This window comes from Cyprinodon tularosa, unplaced genomic scaffold, assembly GCF_016077235.1.
Source record: "Cyprinodon tularosa strain WSP-4 unplaced genomic scaffold, ASM1607723v1 ctg61, whole genome shotgun sequence".
NCBI classification, from domain to species: Eukaryota; Metazoa; Chordata; class Actinopteri; order Cyprinodontiformes; family Cyprinodontidae; genus Cyprinodon; species Cyprinodon tularosa.
In genome coordinates, this window is record NW_024039352.1 from 1,299,037 (window position 1) to 1,323,248 (window position 24,212).

The 24,212-nt window shown below is 40.9% G+C and overlaps 1 protein-coding gene across 1 annotated transcript in view; it reads left to right on the forward strand.

Annotated features, from left to right (window-relative positions):
• LOC119798073 (homeobox protein Meis1) overlaps positions 1-24,212 on the forward strand; it is a 96,580-nt gene that overhangs the window by 68,321 nt on the left and 4,047 nt on the right. The window contains exons 10-12 of the mRNA XM_038307414.1: positions 16,142-16,200; positions 18,618-18,707; positions 19,511-19,608. Coding sequence (XP_038163342.1) covers positions 16,142-16,200; positions 18,618-18,707; positions 19,511-19,569 — 208 coding nt within the window. The 3' untranslated portion in view covers positions 19,570-19,608. The remainder of the gene's footprint in view (positions 1-16,141; positions 16,201-18,617; positions 18,708-19,510; positions 19,609-24,212) is intronic.

Sequence of the window (24,212 nt, forward strand, 5' to 3'; positions counted from 1 at the left end):
ATTTGGCTATAACGATGATATAAATGTACTACCTGATGCTAACTTCCTGTCTGCCTTCCGTATATAAACATAGTGTGTATTAATTGTTTGAAACAAGTCTGTTAGCTTTTTATACTTTTGTACTGGCTATATATGCTCAAAGGTGTATAATAACAACATTTACGCGAGTATTTTTTTTTTAAATTTAGATTAGTTGTATTTTACCATGATCTTAAGAGTATTTATTTGAGCAAATACTCAGTACCTGAGAAGTAATTTTGCAATTACCTTTTTGCTGTTATTTGAATACTTTCTTGAGCAACTATTTTTGACTTTTAGTCGGATACAAATCTGTAGTGCAAGCCTTAGAGCAAGCTTTTTGGGTGCTCTACCCATCTCTGTTGAAACTGGTAGTGCTAACTTCAATGATTAGCAGTCTTCATTAGTTTACTTGGTTCACTGGGCATCTACAGTAAAACATTTTTTTTTTTTTTGTCTGAAATAATGATGTTGGACGTAGAAACAAAAAGCGCTCCCCTTTAGAGAACATTGCAACAAGATGGCACAACTTAAAGGAATAGTACACCCAAAACATGATTAGCCTTCATTTTCTACTCACCCCCATGCTGAACAAAACTCTGGAGTACTTTTTTGATATCTGGAGATCTGGGAGGCTTCTTGCTGTCTGCTGATATTCAAATAATGGAGGTCTATGGCGCCCGAGACAGAAAGGTCCATAAAAGTCCACAAAAAAAACGTGTCAATATTCCTCCATACTGCTCGTCCAATGTAATCCAAGTGTCCTGAGTGGGTAGCATCCAGAATTTACTCGAAACGAAGTCATTTAGAACGTTTTAGAGCCTAAACAGTAGTGTATAGGATTTCGTAATAGCGCCCCCATGCGCGCTCACGATTCTACGGAAGCCGGCAGACCAAACCGGAAGAACGTGCGCATTCAGCGTCTGCTCTGCCGATAATGCAAGCGTAGAAGAAGAAATGTGCTGTTTACCTGTGCAAAGAAAGAAACAACGAAAGAAAAATGTCTGAGGACTTCAGTGTTGAGGAAGAGCATGAGTTCTTTGCCGAGCTGAATGCGCTGGTTTGGTCTGCCGGCTTCCGTAGAATCGTGAGCGCGCATGGGGGCGCTATTAGGAAATCCTATACACTACTGTTTAGGCTCTAAAACGTTCTAAATGACTTCGTTTCGAGTAAATTCTGGATGCTACCCACTCAGGACACTTGGATTACATTGGACGAGCAGTATGGAGGAATATTGACACGTTTTTGTGGACTTTTATGGACCTTTCTGTCTCGGGCGCCATAGACCTCCATTATTTGAATGTCAGCAGACAGCAAGAAGCCTCCCAGATCTCCAGATGCATTTGAGATATCAAAAAAGTACTCCAGAGTTTTGTTCAGCATGGGGGTGAGTAGAAAATGAAGGCTAATCATGTTTTGGGTGTACTATTCCTTTAATGTAATTTCTTACTATCAGTGTATCTTACACCTCTATTACCTACAGTTTTTTTCATGAGACCTTTAGCATTTAAAGTCATCCTTGTTAACAAGGATCGAAACTATGAAGTCTATAGCCTGGCTGCTAACCTGCCTTTGAAAATTGGCAGCTAATTGCAAACAAGTGTGACTGCTTAGGCTCATAAAATAAGGTTGCTAACTATCCGTTTTAACCTTAGGTAACAGTGTTAAAGGTAGAAAGGGGCCCTATGCCTTGGTGCAGCCAGTCTTATCAGAGAGATAGCTATCAGCACATGCTTAGCGTTATTAGCCATGTCTAATTAAAGGGGCTGAAGCCAGGGTAACTGAGGCACGGCCCTGGCAGAATGTGTTTGATCTGTGCAGCCCTTAAAATAATCCTTGAAAGTGCCTTGCAAGGTACGTGCATGAAAGAGTGGAGGGGAGGCAGTGGAAGAAAGTGATGACCAGCCTGGCAAGAGTGAAAAATAGATGAAGAGTAAAAGGGTAAGATAAGGACAAGAAGGAGGGGAAAAGATGAGGTCTGATAGACCCTCATTACCAGCCATCTAATGATGTTAACATTATTCCCAACCATTGTTCAATCTGAGACCTCAGAGATAGAAAGGCGTTAGATTAGGATATGATGTATCAGTCTATGAAGTATTAAACCCAGCACACACACACACTCTGCATCCTGACCAGAGGGAATCCTGTGGAGGTTATCAAATCACGTGACCCCCCACCTCTGAAATCCAAAGGGGATCACTTCTTACAGCTGTGATAGTGTCCGTGGGTATGTCTGCAATAGAGAGACTCAGACAGACGGACAGTCACATGAACTGGAGCTTGGTCACTTAAGCCTGAGTGTGTGTGCTCTCATTTGTTTTGTTTATTTGTAGGGGTATGGCAACAAACCCTGAAGGCTTGTGTGAGTGTGTGAGAGAGAGAGAGGGAGAAAACCACACACACTGTGCAAATCGTAGGTGGCTAATCTTGGTTTGCGGAAGATGTCGTGTGCATCTGAGCGAGTGTGTGAGAGAGAGGAACCGGGGGTGGTTAATCTAAGGGGTATTAGCTGTTAAACCCTGCACGCTGGGATCTTGCTGCCCCCTCACATCTCGCTGTATACAAGTGTGTGTGTATGTGTGTGGGTATTTGTCCACAGGCAGATTTCCATGCATGGTTTGGTTGTTTCAGCAAGTGAGCCGCAAGTAGTGGCATGAAAGGATGATTGAGAATTAAAGAAATACAAAGAAAAAGAGGAGACTGAGATAATAGCAGGAAGCAAATGATTAGAAGTGGAGGAAGAGAGGTGGGGAAAAAATTAAAAAAAAAGACAGAGAGCTGAGGAGAGGAGACTGAGGTAGGTTATGTTAGGGAAACTGCCATTTCACAGGCGTGTTGTTGTGCTGGATGGGAAGCCCCGTCATTGGGTGTCTCCATAGCAACCCTTAGTGATGTTACCTCCTGACCCACTGATTTAGGGAAGTCAATTTCCCTAGATGTGATTCTGTTTGTCAGTGGCTATTGGAAAATCACACTTGTTCACACGTAGACCTGATCAAATTCACACTCACAAACACTCAAAAACACACGGACATGTGTTCGGTTATATCCGCTCTGCAAGTGTAACTGTCTGTGCGCAAACCCAATTCCACTTCAGTGGGAGAAGAGCTCTTAATGGGAGTGTGGCTCGGAGTTGTACTGAAGTCATTTGAGTTTAATTCATGTCAAACGGCCACAAATGAACCACGGGTCATCCGTGTTTATATCATCCCAGCAGAGGAGGGTTTAAAGATGAAAAGCATGTGCCGGTTACAGACAAAATGTACGTCCCGTCACATGGTACAGCTACACAACGCTACGAATACACAATCTCTTTATCATCATGTGCTTCTATCTGCTGCACAGCCGTATAACTCTCTCCCTTTGCTCTTTTCTCTCACGCATCGCGGATGTGTTAACACACATGTCTCCGTGCATTATTGATGAGCGAGCACGTGGTGGGGCACGGCAAGATTAAATAAAAATGCTAAAGGCCGGCAAGGGGCGCAGATCACTCATGAATTATTGGCAGAAGTACGCCACACCAGGGAATCTCAATTTTAATGGTGAGAGATTCATACAGAGCAGGAAAAGAATGAGAAAAGTTAGAGATGAGAAAAGTTAGAGATACATTGCGTGGACAGGTAGAGCACCCTGCACAAAATAGCATGAACCTTGTTGAATCAGAACTTTTTCCTTTTAATTTACTTAGAAAGGTTAACTTAATGGTGATCATACAAGAAAGAAACATGCCTACAGATTTTTAACCCACTTTACAGAAAGTTTAGCATAGCTTTAATTAGGGTTAAAGATTATTACAGGAATTTCTAAGACCCTGCAGGTATTAATGAGTTAAAAACAATGACGAGTAAACAGCTTTGGCTAGTAAATCATTTCAATTCCATGAAGTCCAACATGTGAAGCAAATAGATTAATTCAGTATTTCCTCTGTAAGAACAGGGGAAAGAATCAATTTTCCTGTTTCAATTTTACATTTAAAGAAAAGAAAGACTTCATTCTCAATAAAAATGAATAAAGTTTTCAGCCTTTCTGTGTAATTATGAATATGCTCCTTAAAAGAGGACTCAAAATAATCTAGATTAATAGCACAAAGTTCAATTAGACACCTTTGCATCAGCAGAAAATGGGAGTAAATCAAAGTATCCTTAATAAAGAGGTGAGAAGCTTAAAAAAGAGTTGCAGGTCAATTTTATGGAAAGAAAACTAAAATTTAGAAAGAATCAACCCTGTGGGTAAAAAAGGGAAAGCTGTTATTTGTTACTGACTGTAAAGGTTAAATACCTTAGTCAAATAATACAAAAACATTTTTACATTAAGGTTTTATAATGATATAAGAAGCAAATTTTGAAAAAAATATGTATTAATTATATTTTAAGAGAAAGAAAAATCTTTATCAAAATAAACCCCAAGCATCACAAGTTTACGGAGAGAAGTAATCTTGAGTTTAACTAGTGGTTCACAATATAGAGCTAACGCTGATTGAAATAGACTCAGGTTTATCTGAATGCATATCTAACTGCAGCCACCCTATCAAAGTGTTTTAGACGCAACACAATTATACAGCATTAAATACAGGCAGCAGCTAAAAGCTCAATGTGCATCATATAAAAAGTCTCTCTGTGGATGCAGTCAGTATCTCTGCGCTAAGTTCTCCTAACGCTCCGGTGATGTAAAAATCAATGTCGAGGTCATCAGGTTTCCCTTGTTGGCTGCCCCTCTCCTTCCTGCCTGCAATTTAATAATACCCCTTTAAAGGCAGTGTTTAAGCCCCGCCGAGCAATTGTTTTGTCAATAAGACCTCCTTTTACGAACGTCTTAAAAGCCTGGACAGAGAGAGAGAGAGAGAGAGAGAGTCTGAAGGAGAGAAAAGCAGGGAGTATTCCAAAGGGCTGGATGGACAAATGTTGATGCTACTTAAGAGGGCGTGGTGTGGCACATATGTATCAGCTGCTTATCGGGTTTCTGAAAGCATAGGTCGACACAAAACAGAGCTGGAGGAGATGAAGGAGCAGAACAGACACAGATAAAGAAGGAGGAAGGAATGTGGAATATTTTGGATGACTTAAAAAAAAAAAAGAAAAAGAAACATGGCCAAAGGAAACCTTCCAGGATGGATTAATTCAACATGAAAAACTATTTTTGAAATTCAAGTTATTTTCTAAGTTTTTGTTAAAGGATAAACTATATATTAACTAATAGAAAAACGTAATAATGTAAACTTTTCATCATTGGTTTGGAGTTAATGCTGTAAATAATAGTCAGCAAATGATAAATAAATGAATGAATGGTTAAAAAGGAATTCAGATATGTTTTTGACAAACAACAATAAACAACAAAATATTAATCAACAAAATACACTCAAAAACACAGTCAACATCAAACAACCCAAACAGCAATTTTCAAACTAACTACATTCACCTCAACATAAATAGAAAAAAAAAAACTGTTTATACAGCCAGGGAAATGAAATCGATTAATGGAAATTGTCTGAAAAGGGGAATGAAGAAGTAAAACTTATTTTTCATACCCCCTCTCTCTCTCTAATTGCACTTAGATTAACTTAAAGTTGAGCGTTCTTGTTAAAAAGCAGAATATGTGTCCAATTTTATTGTGTTCTGACTACAGCAAACAGTAATCAAATATTGCTCTTTTATTTGAGTGCAATTATAAAATGTTCCATCCAGCAAAACAGGTTTAAAAAAACTAAAGAGATGATTAAAGAAGTTTCCGTCTGTGTTTTAAAGATCCTAAATTTATGTAAGGAAACCAATTAGGTTCAATATTCATGTTCTTCCTGTTAGACTCTTGTCTTCTTGTCCTCATCTTTATGTTAAATGATTAAATAATGTCATGATTAGATCATGTAGAAGCTTATAAACCATTCCCCATGTGAGTGCTGTCACTTTGAATAGCCCACATTGGCCATTATTGCCATAAATTAAACTAAATAAGCTGAGACCAAGTGGTAAATAATGAAATGGTCAAACATAAGAGAAAAGGGGGAAAAAGGTACTGTGAGATGAGTTGTGAGGTTCAGTATGCTGACAGACCAGAGAAAGGTAGATGCTGGAACTTGTTCAGAGAAACGGTTCACAGAAATCTGAGGTGTGTGTGTGTGTGTTTTAGAATTAGCAGGCCAAGTTTCAACCCATGCCCTGAAGCCTGTTTCGTACACCACACTCCGTCAGGTTGCTTCACAGTGAAACTCTGACATTACACCACACACACATACAAAGAGATTTCAGATATGACCTCACCCTTAGTTTCCAATGCAGGCTTAAAGATGCATGAACAATTTCAAAAACAATATTTGAAGCTCTCAGTAGGCAGCCTGTTGCTAACAATAGCCCTTTACGGGAATCTTCAGCCTGTGCAGACACAACCAGTTCTTTACTGTATTATGTCAACAGAAATCTGTGCGTTCATGAGTCAGTGCACGACCTTACACACACACACACATGCAAAAGATGCACTGGCTGCACTGAATGCCATCTCTCCTCCTCCTCTTTGCTCCCTCTTTCTTCCCCTCTCTGCCTGTGTTTCTCTTACATCACAGCATGCTGCCCGAGGACAAACCTGCATTTCTCTTCATTCGCCCCTCGCTCTGTCGCTCCTCTTTTCTTCCCACTCCCCTCCTTTGCTTTTCAACCTTCTTTTGTAGAGAAGGGGGGAAGTGGGGGGCTGTTCCAAAACATAAAAGGAGACAGAATGTGAATGCCAGGGTCTGTGTGGAAGCAGACATGGTCGCCGTCTTACTCAGCCGTTGTCATTCAGTTGATGTTTCCACGCTGATGTTTTCCTGCCTTGATCTTTGAAGAGAAATCAGTGGGACTCAAAGTTAGAAACAAAACCCCTTATTCTGTTATAAATACAAGATGCCATCCTTTTGATGCAGATAAATTTGGCTTTACAGTGAGATTTAACCACGCAAAGCCTCTATTACAAAAATTAAGTTTCGATATCTACTAGAGTTTTCTGCTGTGACTGTAAAATACTTAATATTACTCCCTGGGCTATGTTGATTTTTCAGCAAAATACAGTTGAGTTTGTACCGACCACAAAAAGCTAGTTAACTTGGTAGAAATAGTGGTACAATGTGCTCTTGTTGTGCTGAAAGTGGATATTTTAACCAAAAACTACATTTGTTTGTTTCTGAGAAGCAATCGGGATCCCCCCCCCCCATGGTGAAAGCTGCTATAAACTGCTGGGGGAAGTGACACACACACTGGCAGGATATGACAGGGGCAGTATGGAGCGGCATTTAGGTCAACCAGTCCGTTTGCAGCAGTGCCCACTGCAAGCCCCGTCAGCATTACAGACTCTGCAAGACACCCATTTACACAGAGATGATTTTTTTATTAGGGAACTGAACTGCAATGTAACCCAGTCATGTTGTGACTAAGTATATTTATATTCATGGTTAACAACCTCACACACTGTAAATAAGCCGATACATATGTAATACTAACCCTTATAGCAGGGTGGAATAGAGTGTCACATGCATTTTCTGTGTGTGATGTTCATTCATGGCGAGAGCCACACAAACCATTCGATCCTAGCCCAAAGGCTAAAGGACACAGACTGGGCCCACTGTGTTTGGGGTGCAGACAGCACAGGACAGCAGTGCTTATTCCTGACCAGTACCAAACTTCAAACCATCCATTTCTCTCTAACACCGGTGGAAAAACTGGCTTACTGATTCCAGAAGAGGGTGGATCACATTTGCTTGTGTTAAGCCCCGCTTTAGTTACTGAGGTTGTTATTACTGTAGTTCTTCATTTGAAGTGATGAAGGATAAATAAAAAACCTGACATTAAGAAGCGTGGGGGAATTTTTCAATCAAGAAATGTTTCCAGTTAAGTTCTTTGTATAGTAAAATTCTTTTAGCCCACTTTAAAAAAAAGTTCTCATCCACTTCCAAACTACCCTCCTGTAGAAGTTTACCAAAACCCTGCTGTGGATCTCCCCATCCCCACACTACCCGATTCTACCCTAGCAGTCAGTCTGGTAAGACTCAGACTCTTTGGTCTAACACACGCCTGGTTGGCACAAGAGGAGGGAGTTTACTCTTTAGATCAGGGGTAGGCAACATCAGTCCTTCATTGCCACTGTCCTGCAGCTTTTGCATGCACGCCTACTTCAAATCATCTAAAACAAATGGATGGTCAATTGCCAGGCCTCTGCTTAACTTGTCGTCATGTCGAGTAGATAATACGGCCTTTTGTTTCAGGTGTGTTAGTGCAGGGAGGCATGCAAAAACTGCAGGACAGTGGCACCCGAGGACAGCCGGCATTTAAAGTTACCTATAATGCAACAACTCTTTTCTGTAAGCAATAGAGTCATAATTTTAGCCAGAAGAGAGCAGTATTTTAATAATGCCATTTATTATATCCCAAATTAGCTGGATATTATTGAAACATTTAACTTACTGGATGCTGTAAGAGCTTGTCTTTTTAAAAATAACATGTTTTTGCATCACATTTGTTGTTAGCTCGTTCTATCCTGTTCCCCCTGACTCTGTTAGTCCCGCCCTGGTTCTGTGATATGTATTGTACTGTATATGCTGTGAACAGGTCTGGCTGGCTAGGCTAACTTTTGTCCTCCCTATCCCACTCTACTCTTGCCCTCCTTGCTTTCCCTACGTTATTTGACACAACTCTGCCCTCTGTTCTCAATCTAAAACTATTTTACCCTTACTACCCTCCTATTCCCCAAAATGATAAAATGATAGGGAAGTGAATAGAAATCAGGGATAGGGCTAATAAAGGAAATTCTCTCACTAAATGTGAGGATGTAAAATCACATTTGACCCCTGTAGCTCCTCTCGGAGGTTTGAATATCTCTCTTTACCTTCGATCTGTTTGTACATTTCTACCCTTCACATCCAAGAAGCCAGCAAGGGCTGCAAAACCAGCCCTGTCAGAGCCACTGGGTTCATGTGTGTTTTTCGAGTGGCAAACATTTCCTCTATTAGGCTCTGTGAGGCACCTGGTTACCATGGACACACACATAAACACACGGAGCTCCTCTCCAGTTTGTATGTGCACGTAGTGTTTGAGTGGTTTTTGCTGGCCTGTTGCTCGACTCTGTAAAACCAGTTTTAGTGGTGGATTCATGGCTCCTTTAATGGACACTGGGCTCTTTAGGTAGTGGAGCAACAAGACAGTGTCTGTGCCCTGCACATGCATGCATACTTGCATTTTATGTGTAAGCAGTAATGGAGATTAAGTGACCCCATGTCTGTTTGCAGTCTAAAGCTCTATTTAAAATTCTACTAGTTTTTCCTGATTTTTTTCCTCCATATGTGATCCTATTAATCTGCCATATGTTATTAGAAGTTGGAACTGAAGCCCCTCAATATAATGAATGCGTTTGTGTGTGTCAGTGTCAGTGGGTGTGTCGCAACATAGCTTCAAATACATTTGGAGATGGTTCAGGACGTATTTTCCTGCCAATAAAGGCTTGTAAGTTGTGCTGACCCAAAACACAGGCCTCCTGTCTAATAACGTATTAGGTGAAGTCTTTGTTTTGTGACTCCTATATGACCTCACTCTAACCGAAACTCTGAAGCATTTCTGCGTCCATATGGTTTTATATCTCCACGCATATGTTTTTGCATCCTTCACACTCTAATTCAGAAGTAATGAGCACTTGGCCGCACCTTTTCTTTCCAGAGAACTGATGCGAGTAGATGCTTTCTATAGGAGGAGGCAATTCAGCAGGCTGAGTAATGCATTTTTGAAGTTAGATCTATAGCTCCATATGCTTTGTTACAGAACCTACACACAGTTTACACAGATTGAATCTGTTTACTAATAGATGACTTATGAAGGCACTGGATTTTATTTAGGGATATCACAATAAGGAATCACACACCCACAGTTTTTGTAAAAAGAAAAAAATCCCTAAAATCATTTCATTTTACTGACATTTTAATTTTCAGTTAAATATTCACATTTAATTGTGACTGAACACAACGTAAAAAAAGTTTAGGGGTTGAAAAACTTTAGGAAGGCAGTGCAATTGGTCCAGGAATTTCTGAAGAAAAAAAGTGAGAATCAGGGCTTCCCGACAAGCAAGAGCATGCAGCTACGTTGTACATTTGTAACAAGGCATATAGGTGTTTGTACTTGCTGAAAGCTGTGCAGACAAATTAACGATGGTGCATAATCTTTGACTTGGAGCTAAATATGGTTTCCTAATGAATAGTTGCAGCCGTTTTTTTTTTTTTTTAAATCCACATATAAGCTCAAAGCTTAAAATTCCTAAGAAGCACTGGTTCCTCTCTTTAGCTCAGGATTTCAACACAGGCCTCCAGGATGCAGCCAAGAAAGCATCCTTGTAGTAGGTTTTACAGCATGGAAACATTTAAAACATTTAAAAATGGCCAGTGAAACTACACAAAGAGGCTGACTGCTGACAGATTGGAGGATGTCTCTTAAAGATTTGCGATCCTAGAGCTTGAAGATTTTGTGACTTCTTCTTTTAAAATAGCTCAAGCTCAGACAAATTAACGATGGTGCATAATCTTTGACTCGGAGCTAAATATGGTTTCCTAATGAATAGTTGCAGCCATTTTTTTTTAAATCCACATATAACCTCAAAGCTTAAAATTCCTTAGAAGCACTGGTTCTTTTCTCGCACTCCGGATTTCAACACAGGCCTGTTGGGCACAATTTGACTGATATACTTAAAAAAAGAAAATATTTTAAATACCCAATATTACAATTTTTCACACATTTTCAACTCTAGAAGGGAATCCAAGTAAACCTCATTGTAGTAGGTTTTAAAACAAGGGGAAAAAAACGATATAATTGCTGAATTTCCATTAACACAATGGAAAAATTATTCACATAAAAATGGGCATTTAAGTCATACAAAGAGGCTGATTGCTGACAGATTGGGTGATGTCTCTAAAAGATTTACAATCTTAGAGCTTGAAGATTCTGTGGCCTCTTCTTTTAAAATAGCTCAAACTTCTGTAAACGGCCTTTTTACAGTATTTACCACAGATTCACATCCAAATTTAGATCTGGATACGCTTTGATTAGCGTTTTAGCTCTGACTTTATGTTCAGGTTCATGGTTCCGTTAGAAGGAAATGTTCTGTCAAAATCTCCTGGCTTTATGCAACCTTTTTTTTTTATTCTTAACGCTATAAAATCTTCCTCTCAACTCCAATCAAGAAATAATGCTGCCACCACCATGTTATGCAGTGAGAGGTTCTTCAGGTTGAAATGTGCTGTTAGTTTTTTCCTGCATAAAGCGTTCTATGCAGAGGCTTACTAATCAACAAACTTGTAGCCAAGTGGCTCTAACAGATTTAATTTATAGTGAAAAGAGCTGTATACAAAGGAAAACCAAACTTTGAACAGTAATTTCAGTCCACTTTGCTTTACTTATGGTAGTCTATTGAATAAAAACCAACCAATGATAAAAGCTTAAGAAGTTGGAATACCATAGCATGGCCCACATTGTTCCACTTATTCATTTAAACAACATAAATTAACTTACACTTGTAAAGTCAAACAGGGAGATCCCAGACCCTCATTTGCATGTGTTTTTATTCTTCAAGTTGCTCATGTTCACTTTGAGTTCCGTTTGCGGGCAGGTGGTGCGAGCTGATTAAAACTAATCTCAGTCATCTAATTCAAGCACCTGACCTGCGAAAAACCCTGTAGGGGGAAAGAAAGAAAGAAATTAAGAGAAGGAGGGATGGTTGCTGTGAAGGGAGGAACAAGAGCGAGGTGATTTATGAGTTAACTTGTCAGCTAAGGATAACAAATGGAGAAACTCTTAACTGTACTTCCATAAAACCCCTACAAGCAGTATGCCTCAAATGTGTGCAGCTTTCCCATAACATAAAACTGTATTTAAAGATGGGGCATCATCTATTGGTGTGAGTGTGCCATCAGTGAGGAGGAAGGATCCAGGGGGCATTCGTTGTGGTTTTGCAGCAGACAACTGATGCAAGGAACCGCGGTGACAACCTGATGATATGTACATGGCTACCCGTCAGAGCTTGCTTTTCTTTGTTAGGTTTTAAATCACATTGATTGGCAGCCAAGACGAGTGTGCGGTTGCAGAGTTATTTAAAGCGGCTCTCGGATATGAATATGCATGTACACCTCTGTTAGCGTGCAGCGAAATGTGTCGACTGGTTCTGGTGCATGGATGTGATCCCAACATTTCCAGCTGTGCGAGAACGCGGGGGTTTGTGTAGGCCATGAGTGTGCAAAATTATCTCAGGTTACGAGCGGTTAGTGAGTCCTGAAGACATGGGATCAATTTGTGTGTTTTAGTCCATCTCATATTACTGACATAATACTGATTTTGGGCTAAGGAGATACGTGCATGTGTGACAACGTGTTCCGGAGATATTGAAAACTGCGAATGAATTTAAATCAATGAGCTTGCAGAGTAACCTTTTGTATATCCAATCTGCATCTTTCCAACGCTCGTTATTAAATTATCGTCTAATTGGTCACGCAACAAAGGCAGCTGATGAAAAAGACAATTTCTTGCTTTTAATTGGGCATTTCACGTGTGCTTCGTGTACACCTGTGTGCAGCTGAGTCGGCTCAGTGTGTCTGTGCATTTGAGTGGGAGTGTGTAATGAGAATGGGGACATTAGCAAGGGCTTGGCAGACGCCGTCACAATCAGTTCCACTCTTCCCAATGAAGGAGGGAGAAAGGTTGGAGAATGAATCCATACATCTAGGAGAAGCATACAGTGTCTTGCAAGAATCTTCATAACCCTTGAACTTCCTCATATTTTGCTGCACCCCAAACACACATTTTAAAGGTTTTAACACAGATTAGAGCATACTTTTGTTGTGAATTGATATATGATTTGTTTTCAATGTTTTAAATCAGCCCCTGTACTCTGATACGTACCTATAAAAAAACATCTGATATTGGAAATGAATTTTAAAAAATAACTTTTTCACAAACTGTCAGTCTCTAAATGTATGTATGACATTGATAAAACCATACCTCCAAAGGATAAATACTTTCTTATATCATTAATAAAGGGGAAATTCTCAATAGCCATGAATACGTTTGCAAGCGTTTCTATATAAGAGTTAAAAAAAGTTTCCCTAGAAGATTTTAGCAGCTCCAGCTGTGGCATCACCATGTAGTTGGCATGCCATGTATTCATATGTGTGTTAAACATCTGAGCCCTTGGTTAAAAAAAACAACTCCTTACCTTGGACAGTGTTTGTGCTGTCCCTGCACTTTACAAGATTTCTTCCCAATTCTATGTTTTTAATGCATTTCTTACTCAACTTTATGCGTACCACCAGCGGCGTGTCACTCTAAAATAGCCCGGCTATTGTTGCCTCTTAGCCGGGCTGGATAGTGAAGCTCATTGTGTTGTGATGGCAGGCTGGGGAATGAGCAGGCCATAAACACCGGCCCTATAGCACCCGGGGGTCGCCCAAAGGTGAAGCCTCGCTCTGGTTTTCTTTCTCTCCTTCGCTCCTCATCACTCTTTATCTCTCTTTTTTTTTTCTTTGCTTTCCTCTCCACCTCCCTCTCTTACAGTCTTTCTCTGTGTCAGCTTATTAACGGTCACAGCAAGAGTGTCTGGTTTGCAGAGCAGAGCCCCCTTTTTTTTCGGACTCTCTCACTCTTCCTTACTTGCTATTCTCTTGCTCTCCATCTCTCCATTCCCTTGGCTGCTATTATGAGAGGCATTTTATCCTTTGTTCCAGGCCCCATGGTGCATCTGGCCGCAGATATGGGGACGACAGGGACAGGAAACCGGCATGAGTTTTTGAAAGGAGGAGGAGGGAGTTTGGTGGGTCAGACTGTAGATTCGTTGCTGAGGGAGTTGGGCTGCTGCTTTTCACTATAAAGGGAATGATAAGTAAGAGCCAGCTGGAAAACGAAACGGATACAGATAGGCAGAGTGCAGCTTGTTTAGTTGAAGGCTTAACCAGATAAAATGTTTAATTCCTAAAACCGACATCAAGTTTTAAGTCGCGTGTCCCACCCCTTGTGAAGTCTGTTTCTCCTCTGTGATGGAATGGACGAACGAAACGAGAAACAAAAGGAAGAGCAAGAAAGAGGAAGAACAGATGCAAGGACATATGAGGGAGTGTCAAGAAGTAGAGGTCAACCCTTAGCCAACGCTGGCCCCAAGATGACCTCGTCCCTTCTGCGAAGGGTTTGGAGAGTAGAGGAGAGGAAAGTTAAAGGAATGCTCGGGCCTCCTCAACCCTCTTTGCCCTCACTCCTTTGCTCCTCCTCCTCCTCCTTCCAGATCTCCACAGCAAAAACAGGGTAACAGGGGGAGGAAGGGAGGGAGAGAGAGCATTGGTGATAAAACTCCAGACGTTCTCTCATTTGATGGGGCTCTGCCATGTCAATGCATTCTTAAATTCCTCCCTCGCTTTTTAGATTTTTTTTCTCTCCTCCTTTGAAATTCCAAATCAGCTTTCTTTATGTTACATATATAAAAGACAAAATTATAAAAAATAGAAAAAAACTTGCAGTGATCTGGCTTTACTGGCTTTTTTTTTTCCTTTTGCCTTAAGTAATTCTGAAGCAGCTTAAAAGACATAATATATCATTTATAAAGATGATACCAGCTAACAATAAAGGCTGTTATATATTTTATTTTACTTGCCAGCTTTGCCATTCTGTCTCCCTAATTCCCTAGAGGTCTTTCTTTAAACCATAAAACCAAAGAAGAACACAAAAGCACTTGATGAGGGAATATTAAGGACATTTAAAGGAAAGCGGTTCTCTTTGCCCTTCAGGGTCAAAACAGATGCAGCATGTTTGTATCCTTTTGTCTCTTTCCTCCCCTTCACACCATCCTCTGTGCTCATAAACGTTCCATTTCCCAGATTTTTAAAAAGTTTTCCCTCTACTATTGTTCCCCCTTCAGTCCGGTTAATGCTCCCCCATTTCAAAGATGAAACAGAAGTGTCCGGTCAGGCAACAGCAGGAACACATAAATCAAGTCAGAGGCCCCCAGAGAGTCCTCTCTCCTTGGGGTCATTACAGGCTAAGGGGTCATTTCAAAAAGGGGCTAGGCCGACCGAGGCCAGATAGGTTCCTATGTGAGCATGCACAATTAATAGGTGTGAATGCATGTAGGAGAGAGAGGGTTGGAAGGTCATGTTTGAATATAAGAAGTAAAAACATTGCCCCAATAAGGGTAGAGATTAGAGAGGGACCTCTTCTGATTGACCTCTAATATGTCTTAGTTCTTATGGACACCAAAGTCCAGTACTGTTACAATCGAGGAAGCTTTTCAAGGCTACTGTAAAAGCCTAGGTACTTACTGGCACTGGTCAACTTAGTGGTGATATTAGTGTAAGGAGCAGATGGAGTAACAAAAATAACCTAAAATTAGAACCATGTCCTAATAAGGATAGAGATGTGGAATTGTGAGCGTGTGTGTCTGTGCTCAATAAAAGGTTTAACGGTGCACTTTTATAGGAGGTCATAGAAAGGTTAGTCCACAAAAAAGGCGCACATTAAAAACAGTAACACATGGTCACCTGTCATAGCATAAAAACAATGCCTCTCACCAGTGGCAACGCGGCATGTTTCCCTGTCAGCAACACCCCGCCATGCTTGAAGCCGGGGCGTTAAACCGTCAGCAGTCTCAGCTCTTCAGGAGGCAGAACACCTTCAATAAAGAGAGATGGGCCGCAATGTTTTTAGACAGCCTGAGAGACGATTCTGTTTTAGCGTCGCCTCCACAAACAGCCCAGTGTTCTGGCTGACTTTTTTTTTTCTCTCCCGGCAAGTTTGCACAAGTACTGGAGTTCTGACTTTTCAAAGACAACAATTTTAATAACTGAGGCAGTTAAGATGTGACTTTTGCTTTAGCGCTGCAGCGGGTTTACTGGGGCTCAGCAAAGCTTATAGGAGCAATGGGAATAATTACTCGTTATCACTGTTATGGTTTGCAAAGGGAAAGAGGCGACTTTGGAAATTTGATGGTTTTTGTGTCGGCTGCCAAAATCTTCAGGGTATTAGTCAGCATTTTTTCTTAATCTTATTTTGAGTACAGCTCTGACTGTGTTTCTATGTTTTTGTCTCCTTTTCTATCCTCCTCCCCTTTACAATCCTCCTCTCTGTCTCTCCTTGCTCTGCAGGTTCATTAATGCGCGGAGGAGAATAGTGCAGCCCATGATCGACCAGTCAAACCGTGCAGGCAAGTCTTCCATACTTACTGTTTTCAAGTCGCGCAGGCTTAAGCCAACCCAAGTCCATGCACCCAGAGGCCTCTCAGTGGGTAAATACAGGACTGATGCTCCCTTCTTGGAATGTCCAAATCCTTCAGGGAATTTCCCCCCCTTCTCAGTACTGACCAATAAAGTTAAGAGGCAAAATATTTCACCATTAACAGCAACCATTAATCAGAATTGACTTGCTATGTGGAGTGAAAAAATAAATTTTGCACCTCTTACTTTGTACCTTACTTTGTACCCGCATGATGCCATTTCAGCATATCCTACTTCCTCCATTGTGCCCTTATGCAAACATATATCTACCTACTGTGGATACATATCAGTTTACTATTTTTTTTTCCGAGTATTTTAGTTAATTAAAAAGATACATATGAAATGCTCAAATATCAAATATTAACATTATTTAGATGTCATATTTTATTTCAGCTGATTGTTTTCATTAAATTTGGGCACAAAATGGCACAAAAGGTCTCCAAACCAATCACAAATTGATAAATGGTCAGTAAAAACCATCTCAAAGATTGGTACCAATTAAAGCAGACTCAGTACAATAACTACTTTGCAGACAACTTGGGTTGCAAAGGTAGAAAGCATCCAACTCTTTCCAACCCTTAATAGTAATGAGATACCTCTTTGTCTAGATATCCTGCCTACAGAGCTAGCTATGTTTTCAGAATAGTTTGTTCCTAAAACAACTTCCTTCAGTTTTTTCACCAAATACATATATTAAAAAAAAAACAATTATGCTTTCTCCCTGGCTTAAACTATAACCCAGAGAGACCTCCGTCTGTTTCTTTTTTGGGTTGACCGCTGATTGGCTTTTTTGGCTCCTTTGCCTCTGAACCTGTTTTACCCCAAACCCTTCCCCCCGTTCCCTTAAACACCCTTCCTTGACCCTATTTGTGGCTGTTTTAGGGAGCGATGGGAATGAGCGAGCAGTCCCCCTGGTGCATGGCTTGGTTTTGGACTGCTGTAAACTTTATTACCTGTTATAGGGGTGAGAGGTCACAGTGGCATTAAGGGGGGAGGGAAGGGGGAGGGTAGTAAAGTTCAAAGGCATTCAGTGAGGCCGAGGTCCTGCTTTTGCATGACTGGCCGCCAAACGGCCTAAATCGAAGGTAAGTGGCTTTCTATGAGAGCAGAACAATGGAGGGGAGCAGAAAATAAGGAACTGTATCAGGTTTCACATATTCTTGCTGCTCCACTTTAGTCAGTATTTATAAGATAAAGTATTAAGATAGGAGCAGATTCTGGGACCAATCAGTGAGAATGAACTTTTGTTGAAAACCGGATCGGGGCTCAACATGGATCTCATTTTGCTCCTTTGATCGTATGTGTAATTATGCGTTGGGGGCAGCAACATTTAACGTTAAAAGCATTGCTGGATGATGTGCCAACATGTCTTTTATTAAATATTTATTTGAGTGGCTGGGCATGTCAAGATAGTCAATCAAGAATTATGGAACTGAAATGTTTTGGATTTACAAAAACGTGCATTCTTGATTTTATTATTACCTGTGCGCAGATTATAGAATCAAATCTCAATGAAATGAGAAGGAACTTTACATTTAAATCTGGACATGGGGGAAGGACCTTCTTTAGCCACAGTAGAAACAGATCTGACATTTACAAGCCTTCAAAAAGTATTTGAAATCATTCAACTTTTTCCATATTTTCTCCTCTCATTAGCTTTAAATTGAATTTAAATCAACCTTTTTGGGATACCAGCAAAAAAAGGCATTTCCTGTAGAGGAAGCCACTTGGTATCAGTCTGATTGGATGATCTCCATAGTGAACTATGGTGGCGGCAGAGCTGTGTCGTGGGTATGCTTTACTTCGGGGAAGCTGATTAGAGACTCGTTGGGAGGAATGAAAGTGCTTTACACATGAGATAAAAAATCATCCTTTATCTTTTAATTTATGAACTAGTTGTATTGGTCAGACACATTAACAACTAAATAAATTCACTGAAGTTAGCGGCGGGGACTCTGTTGTCAGACCTTCTGGTGGCACAAAAGAATCCAACAGACTTTACATTTAGATGTGACTCTGCATAATCATGAAAATACAATTTAAACTATCCAATCGTAACCCTGAAGCCAAGGACAGTCCATGTCCTAAATGCACCATAGTTTAGATTAAACTCTTAGTCTGATCCCTATTAGAGCATTCAGCTGCGTTAAAGTCTGCCAGGGGCTTACAGTAGCTAGCCATAACAGCATGGAGCAGAGTGACGTTGAAAGACAGCAGCGTTGTCCTGTGAGTGCACCAGCCAACAGATGATCCCACTCCGTCCACTGAGCTTTAATTAAAAGGACTAATTGACCACTCTGCTCCCTCCCACCAATCCCTCCCTCCTCTTCTTCTCCTGCATCCACAGTAAGTCAAGGAGCTCCCTACAATCCAGATGGCCAGCCAATGGGTGGCTTCGTCATGGACGGCCAGCAGCACATGGGAATCAGACCACCTGGTATGGCTTTCTCTGCGTGTCTGTCCTTTTCTGTTCTCTGTTGTGCTTGCTATCTTCCTTCAGTCTGGTCCTGTGGTTCTTTTGGCTCGTTTCCATCCACTTCTCTTCCCGAATCGAGTCCTCTTCCACCTTTTTGTCCTCCTTTTGCATTTCTTCAGATGTAGATATGTTTTACAACCAATATCTGCCGAAGCGATCTTTTATTTCATCTCCATGCTGACAGAGAAGCTCTTATTTAAACTTTTACGACTGCAGCATGCTGCAGGATGTGCACTTCCAAACACACTAAGAAAGATATGCGAACACAGTTTCCTCCCCCTTCTTTCTTGGATACACCAGAACAGGTGTGCTCAATCACATTACACCACCATCCTCCTCCTCCTGCTCACTCCTACTCCCCTTGAAACTCAGTCCCTCTCTCACGCCATCAGCTTTAATCCTAGAGTTTGTCCTTAAGCTCTTCTTCTCCTCCTCTATCCCCTGTTTTTTTGGGATTCTCTGTCAAGTCTCAAACCCAATCTCAGCCTCCACTCGAAGTCAGCAGGTTTAGATAAACTACAGGGCGACTTAGCCACCCTGCACCCCACCTCAAAACACTTCCACACACCGCTCCTAGTCGAATCCACAGGGCTTTGTTTCTATGCTGTCTGTCAAATTAGCTTCATAGTGAAAGAGCACCTACTAAGCACAGTCTTGTGTGAATTAATTCCTGGTTTTAGTAATCGATAATGAGCTTCTTCACACTTTTCTAGAGACTGTAAACCTTTTGCTAATTTTTACGTTTCTTTGTTGTGTTCCCGCAGGGCCAATGGGTGGAATGGGCATGAACATGGGCATGGAAGGTCAGTGGCACTACATGTAGCCCTTCCCGAGTCTGACCAATCACAACACAATGGGGGATGTAAGTAGACTGATAAGGAAAATTTACATACATATATCCTTTTAATGTTATATTTTCCCCCACTTAATAAAGGTCATATTTTCAATGATTATTATCAAGGCTATTCTGCTAATGAAAGCTAAAATTATTTAGATTTTTATCATAAAAGATACTTTAAGTCTTTACTTGAGTTCCAATAGTCATATATTTACTGTGAGATGTATTTGGAAAGGTGACCTCACACTTTGTTTCTTTTAGTGTGTTTGAGAGAGGACAGTAAAACATTTGTGAAAAAGCTATTTAATAATAGTTTAAAACTAAGACTATAAGGTTCAAATTCTGTATTTTTTTAGTTAGCACAGCCAGTACTATTGTGTTAATCCAGGAAAATGTAGAAATTTGCTTTAATTTCTAGATTTCCAGAGGTTGCCAAAAATGTCTGAAGGCCAAAATAAACTGATATTTTACACAAAATATTAATTCCCTTTTAAACAGCTTCTTAGATCTGTGTATCCTCAGCCTTAATCAATAGACGCCTCGCTGATACAGAAAGTAGTGTTCAGAATGCTGTTTTTTTAAACATTTTCAAATTCAAACATAAAGTAATTGTAGTTGATTTTCTGCATGTCTGAATAGCTTTTAGATACAAACAGGCTCTTGTTCTTCACCCAGCAGATTTCCACTCTTCTCCTTCTTTCCCACCCTCGGTGTGGCGATAAGAGCCTTTGATCACATCCCTGTAACTCCTTGAGTATACTGTGTCGCTGTTGTTCTCACACATCCAAAAGCTACAAATCAAACATTTCTTCTGCAAATGTGGATGGGGAGAAGTAAAGTAAGAAAAACAGAGAAAAACCACAAAGGCCTAAAAATTATAATAATAGGAGTTACTGTTAGAAATGTTACAAAATGTATAAGTTTTGAAGGAAATTTTCTTTTGTAAAGTGATTCATGATTGAATATTTATTAAGATGTGGGGGGGAAAGGAGAAGAAAGAGGAAACTGGCAGAGAAGGAAAGAAGGCGGGGATGGATTGGGACAGGAGATGGGTGGGGGGGACCTTCTGGGTTGGGAGAGGGCAGGTAGAAGGTTGCTATGGCAACAGACTGATTGGCAAAAATGTAAGCAGTCGTTGTTGGTGCAAGGAGAGCGAGAGAAGTGAGCGCCCCTTAAGTGTCATAAATCTGCCAGGTTGCTGTTGATGCATGAGCCACATTAATACACACATACTAACCAGCTACAGGGGTGCCCCTCCTAAACCCACCACCTCCTTCCCTCCATGTCTTCCTCATACTCGCTCCGACATTGTGGTTTTTCTCACTGTCAATTTTCCTCTCTCCATCTCTTTCACACAACACCTTTTTTCTAGTTTCTTTTTTTTCCCCTCTTCCTTCTCACTTCTCCCCCTCCTCTCTCTTATCCCTTCCCTCACTCTTGCCCCAGGGCAAAACAGACTCCCACATAATTCTGGATGTATACAGGCTGGCTGGTGTCACAGAGCACATTGTGTTTTAAAGCGGCGCTGGGTCCAATCTCAGCCGAACACATCATTGTTTTCATTGTGCGCGTGTGCCACCTTGGCTGAATGTAAAGCGCACAACGTTCATAAGTGAAATACATGCTGATGTGTGGGTGTTAGCCTATGTAACTCCATGCTGGGCTGTATAACTGTATATATGCATGTGCATATGTGTGTGTGTATGCTAATAGGATTACTCCTGGCACAGAGAAGGGACACAAACTACTGCAAAATGGAGGAGGTAGCCAGCAGGGTATGGAGCTTAGCTGGGCCTAATTGACTAGATCCAAATTAAATATGCCGTCACCAGAGGTGTGACCAATGGATTTGACTTATTCAGTTTACAAAAATAGGGACCATTAACCCACTGTGCAATGCGCGTGCACTGTAGCGAAAATATTCCCCCCTTGTTTTCGCCTCCGATGTCGCCGGCGACAACAAAAGGCCAGAAATCTCAAACGGAACCGCATCTTTCAGGTTCAGGATTCAGGAAGAGGAAGCAGAAGGAAGAGCTCAACGTGTGTGTTTGCGTTTGTGTTGCTGTGCAAAGTGTGTAAACACCAGGGTTTGTTCGGCGCGTCCGGGCAGCCTCTTTCCAGCAGCTGCTAGCCTTCCCAGCAGACCTCGCTTTAAACAGCCTCAATTTGCCTGCTGAATCCCGTAATTGGGCCACCAGAGGAATCCTCGGTGAGACGGGGCTGAGGCGCGGAAAAGACGGGAAGAGTGAGGAGGGGAAGGGAAAAAAAAAATAAAGGACAGAGACAGAGAGGTAGAGGAAAGAAAGAAGGAGGGAGGGGCGGATGAAGAGATGGGCGAGTGAGAAAGGGGGAAGAAGAGTAAATGATAAAAGGGAGGGTGGAGAGGGAGTAAAAGGAAGGAGGCGGGAAGAGGAGAGAAGCTGAGAGACTGATGATGACAGGAAAATGTCTCTTCTTCACAAACTAGTGTTTCCCTTACAGCTTCATCAGCTCAGCACGTCTCTATCGAGTTTTCCTCCTTTCCTTTCTAGGTCATTTAAAAGTAAGCGATGTGTTATATTCTTTCATGACCAATTAAATTAATAGGTTATTACGTGAGGGAGGAGTGGGGACAGTTATCTTATTTGATTAAGAGAGCACAGGTTCATTATATTTTATAAGCAATTTTCATTAGCAGCGTTGAGATTTTCTTACTGCAGGGGCTAAATTGAGCGGTTATTGTGCCGAGCCTCGTTACAGAAGGTGTGCCTGGCAGTCACACAGCAACATTAGTTAAAACTAAAGCCAATTAGTCCTGCTTAGTGGAGAGCGTTATGCTTTCCACCCAGTGATGATTACGGAGCTTATATCCCCTTGCGAAACAATACACCTGTCAGCAGAGATGAAGCCCAGCAAGTGAAGCAGAAGCGAGCCGAGCCTTTGATTGTGACGGGAATGACTCTCGGATGACCCTTACCCCCATTTCCCCTTCTTTCCTCCTTCTTTCTTCCTCTCTCTCTGCTTTCCCTCTTCCCCAAAATTAGCCATGTGCTGCCCCTGCTAACTGTAATTTCAGGTTTCAGGAGAATTATCACAGAGTGGAAGAATTAATTATGACGCAGAGAGTATGGAATTTGTTACTTGGTTTTGCCCATTAGGAGCTTTTCCCCAAATCAAGAACGCTTGAATGAACGGATGCTTTCTCCGCCAGTCTCGGCTGGAGACCCTTTGTCCCAGAATTCATTGCTGAAATCATTAAGCGCAAATTTGTTAACCTTCTGCATAGGGGGTCAAGATCCCTTCCACCAACTCCAACTTCCACAAACCCTCCCACTATTACCCCCGCCTCTTCAAATTCTCTGTTTTCCTGTCGGGGAAACTTTACTATTAAGGGACACTGGGTAGAAAAGAGAGAGCAAAACAAAAACACAAAAAGAAAAACAGGTCCCCATGGGGATTGTGTGGCCCCTTGTATTGTCCATGTGAATGTGTGTCCCTGTTGATTTGGCCCCTGTGGAATCCACCTCGGAGTCGAGGAAATGAGACTTACAGCTCGATGTATTGATTTGCTTATTAGGTGAAAAACCCCATAAGCAATGTTGAGCTCCTTCAAGCACTCATAGCATTATTGGCCTTTTGACACGAGTTTACCGCAGTAATCAGTGCAGCCTTGTTAACCTGCAGGAAAGTCACACGACTCAGCGACAGATGAATGAACTGTTGATGCTCTGCTTATTTGGACACTTATTTAAGAACACAAAAGGAACGTATGATTTCTCTGGCAAGTTCTGTTAAAGTTCTCTTTAGGTTATAAGGAAATTTGACATGCTGCTATTTTTGTTGCTTAGAAATCCTGCTTGTATGTTTAGTTCCAAACATGTGGAACTAAACATACAAGCAGTGGAAAAAATGTTTTGCTCCCTATAGTGCAAAAGTTGCCTCTAGAATTCAGTTAATTTCTAAATGAACACAGAAAACACAAAAAGACACTGCACATGTACCTCAGCATACCATCACTATAAGAGGAGAGAAGATTTACTTCAGCAGGATCAGCGAATCTGATCAATGATGATGGGATGATAGAACTGATTATTGGCAGACAGTAACAGTAAAACCCTGACCACAGCGTGCTGTTGATAGACTTTACTGGGTAAGATACAAGTATATATGTGTGTGTTTTAGAATGGCCTAGTCAAAGTAAAAATAGAGAATGTATCATGAATCTGAAAAGAATCCTGTTTATCCAGAGTCGTAATCCAGTCTGACTGATCTAGAGCTATTTTGCTAAAGAAAAAAAAAAGAAGAAAACAAAAAGAAATTCTCAGCTTTTTGATATAAGCTGGATAAACGAAAAGGCATTCATCTGTGATCGTTTCAAGTCATTGTGAATCGTTGGAGTTCATATAGTGGTATTATAGTCAATGAAACCGAATCCAAATGCGAAGCACAATTTTCAAATTGTTTCTGGAAAAAAAGTTGTTATTCCATGTAAAAATAAACCCCTAAATTGTAGCATAACATTGAAAATATCACAGGTTTGTTGCCTTTAACATTGATAATAACACAATAAACCTGTTTAACAACAGCTATCACAATAGTTCACACCAGTCTTAAACAAACTACACTTTTCCTCCTTTGTAGCTTTGTTA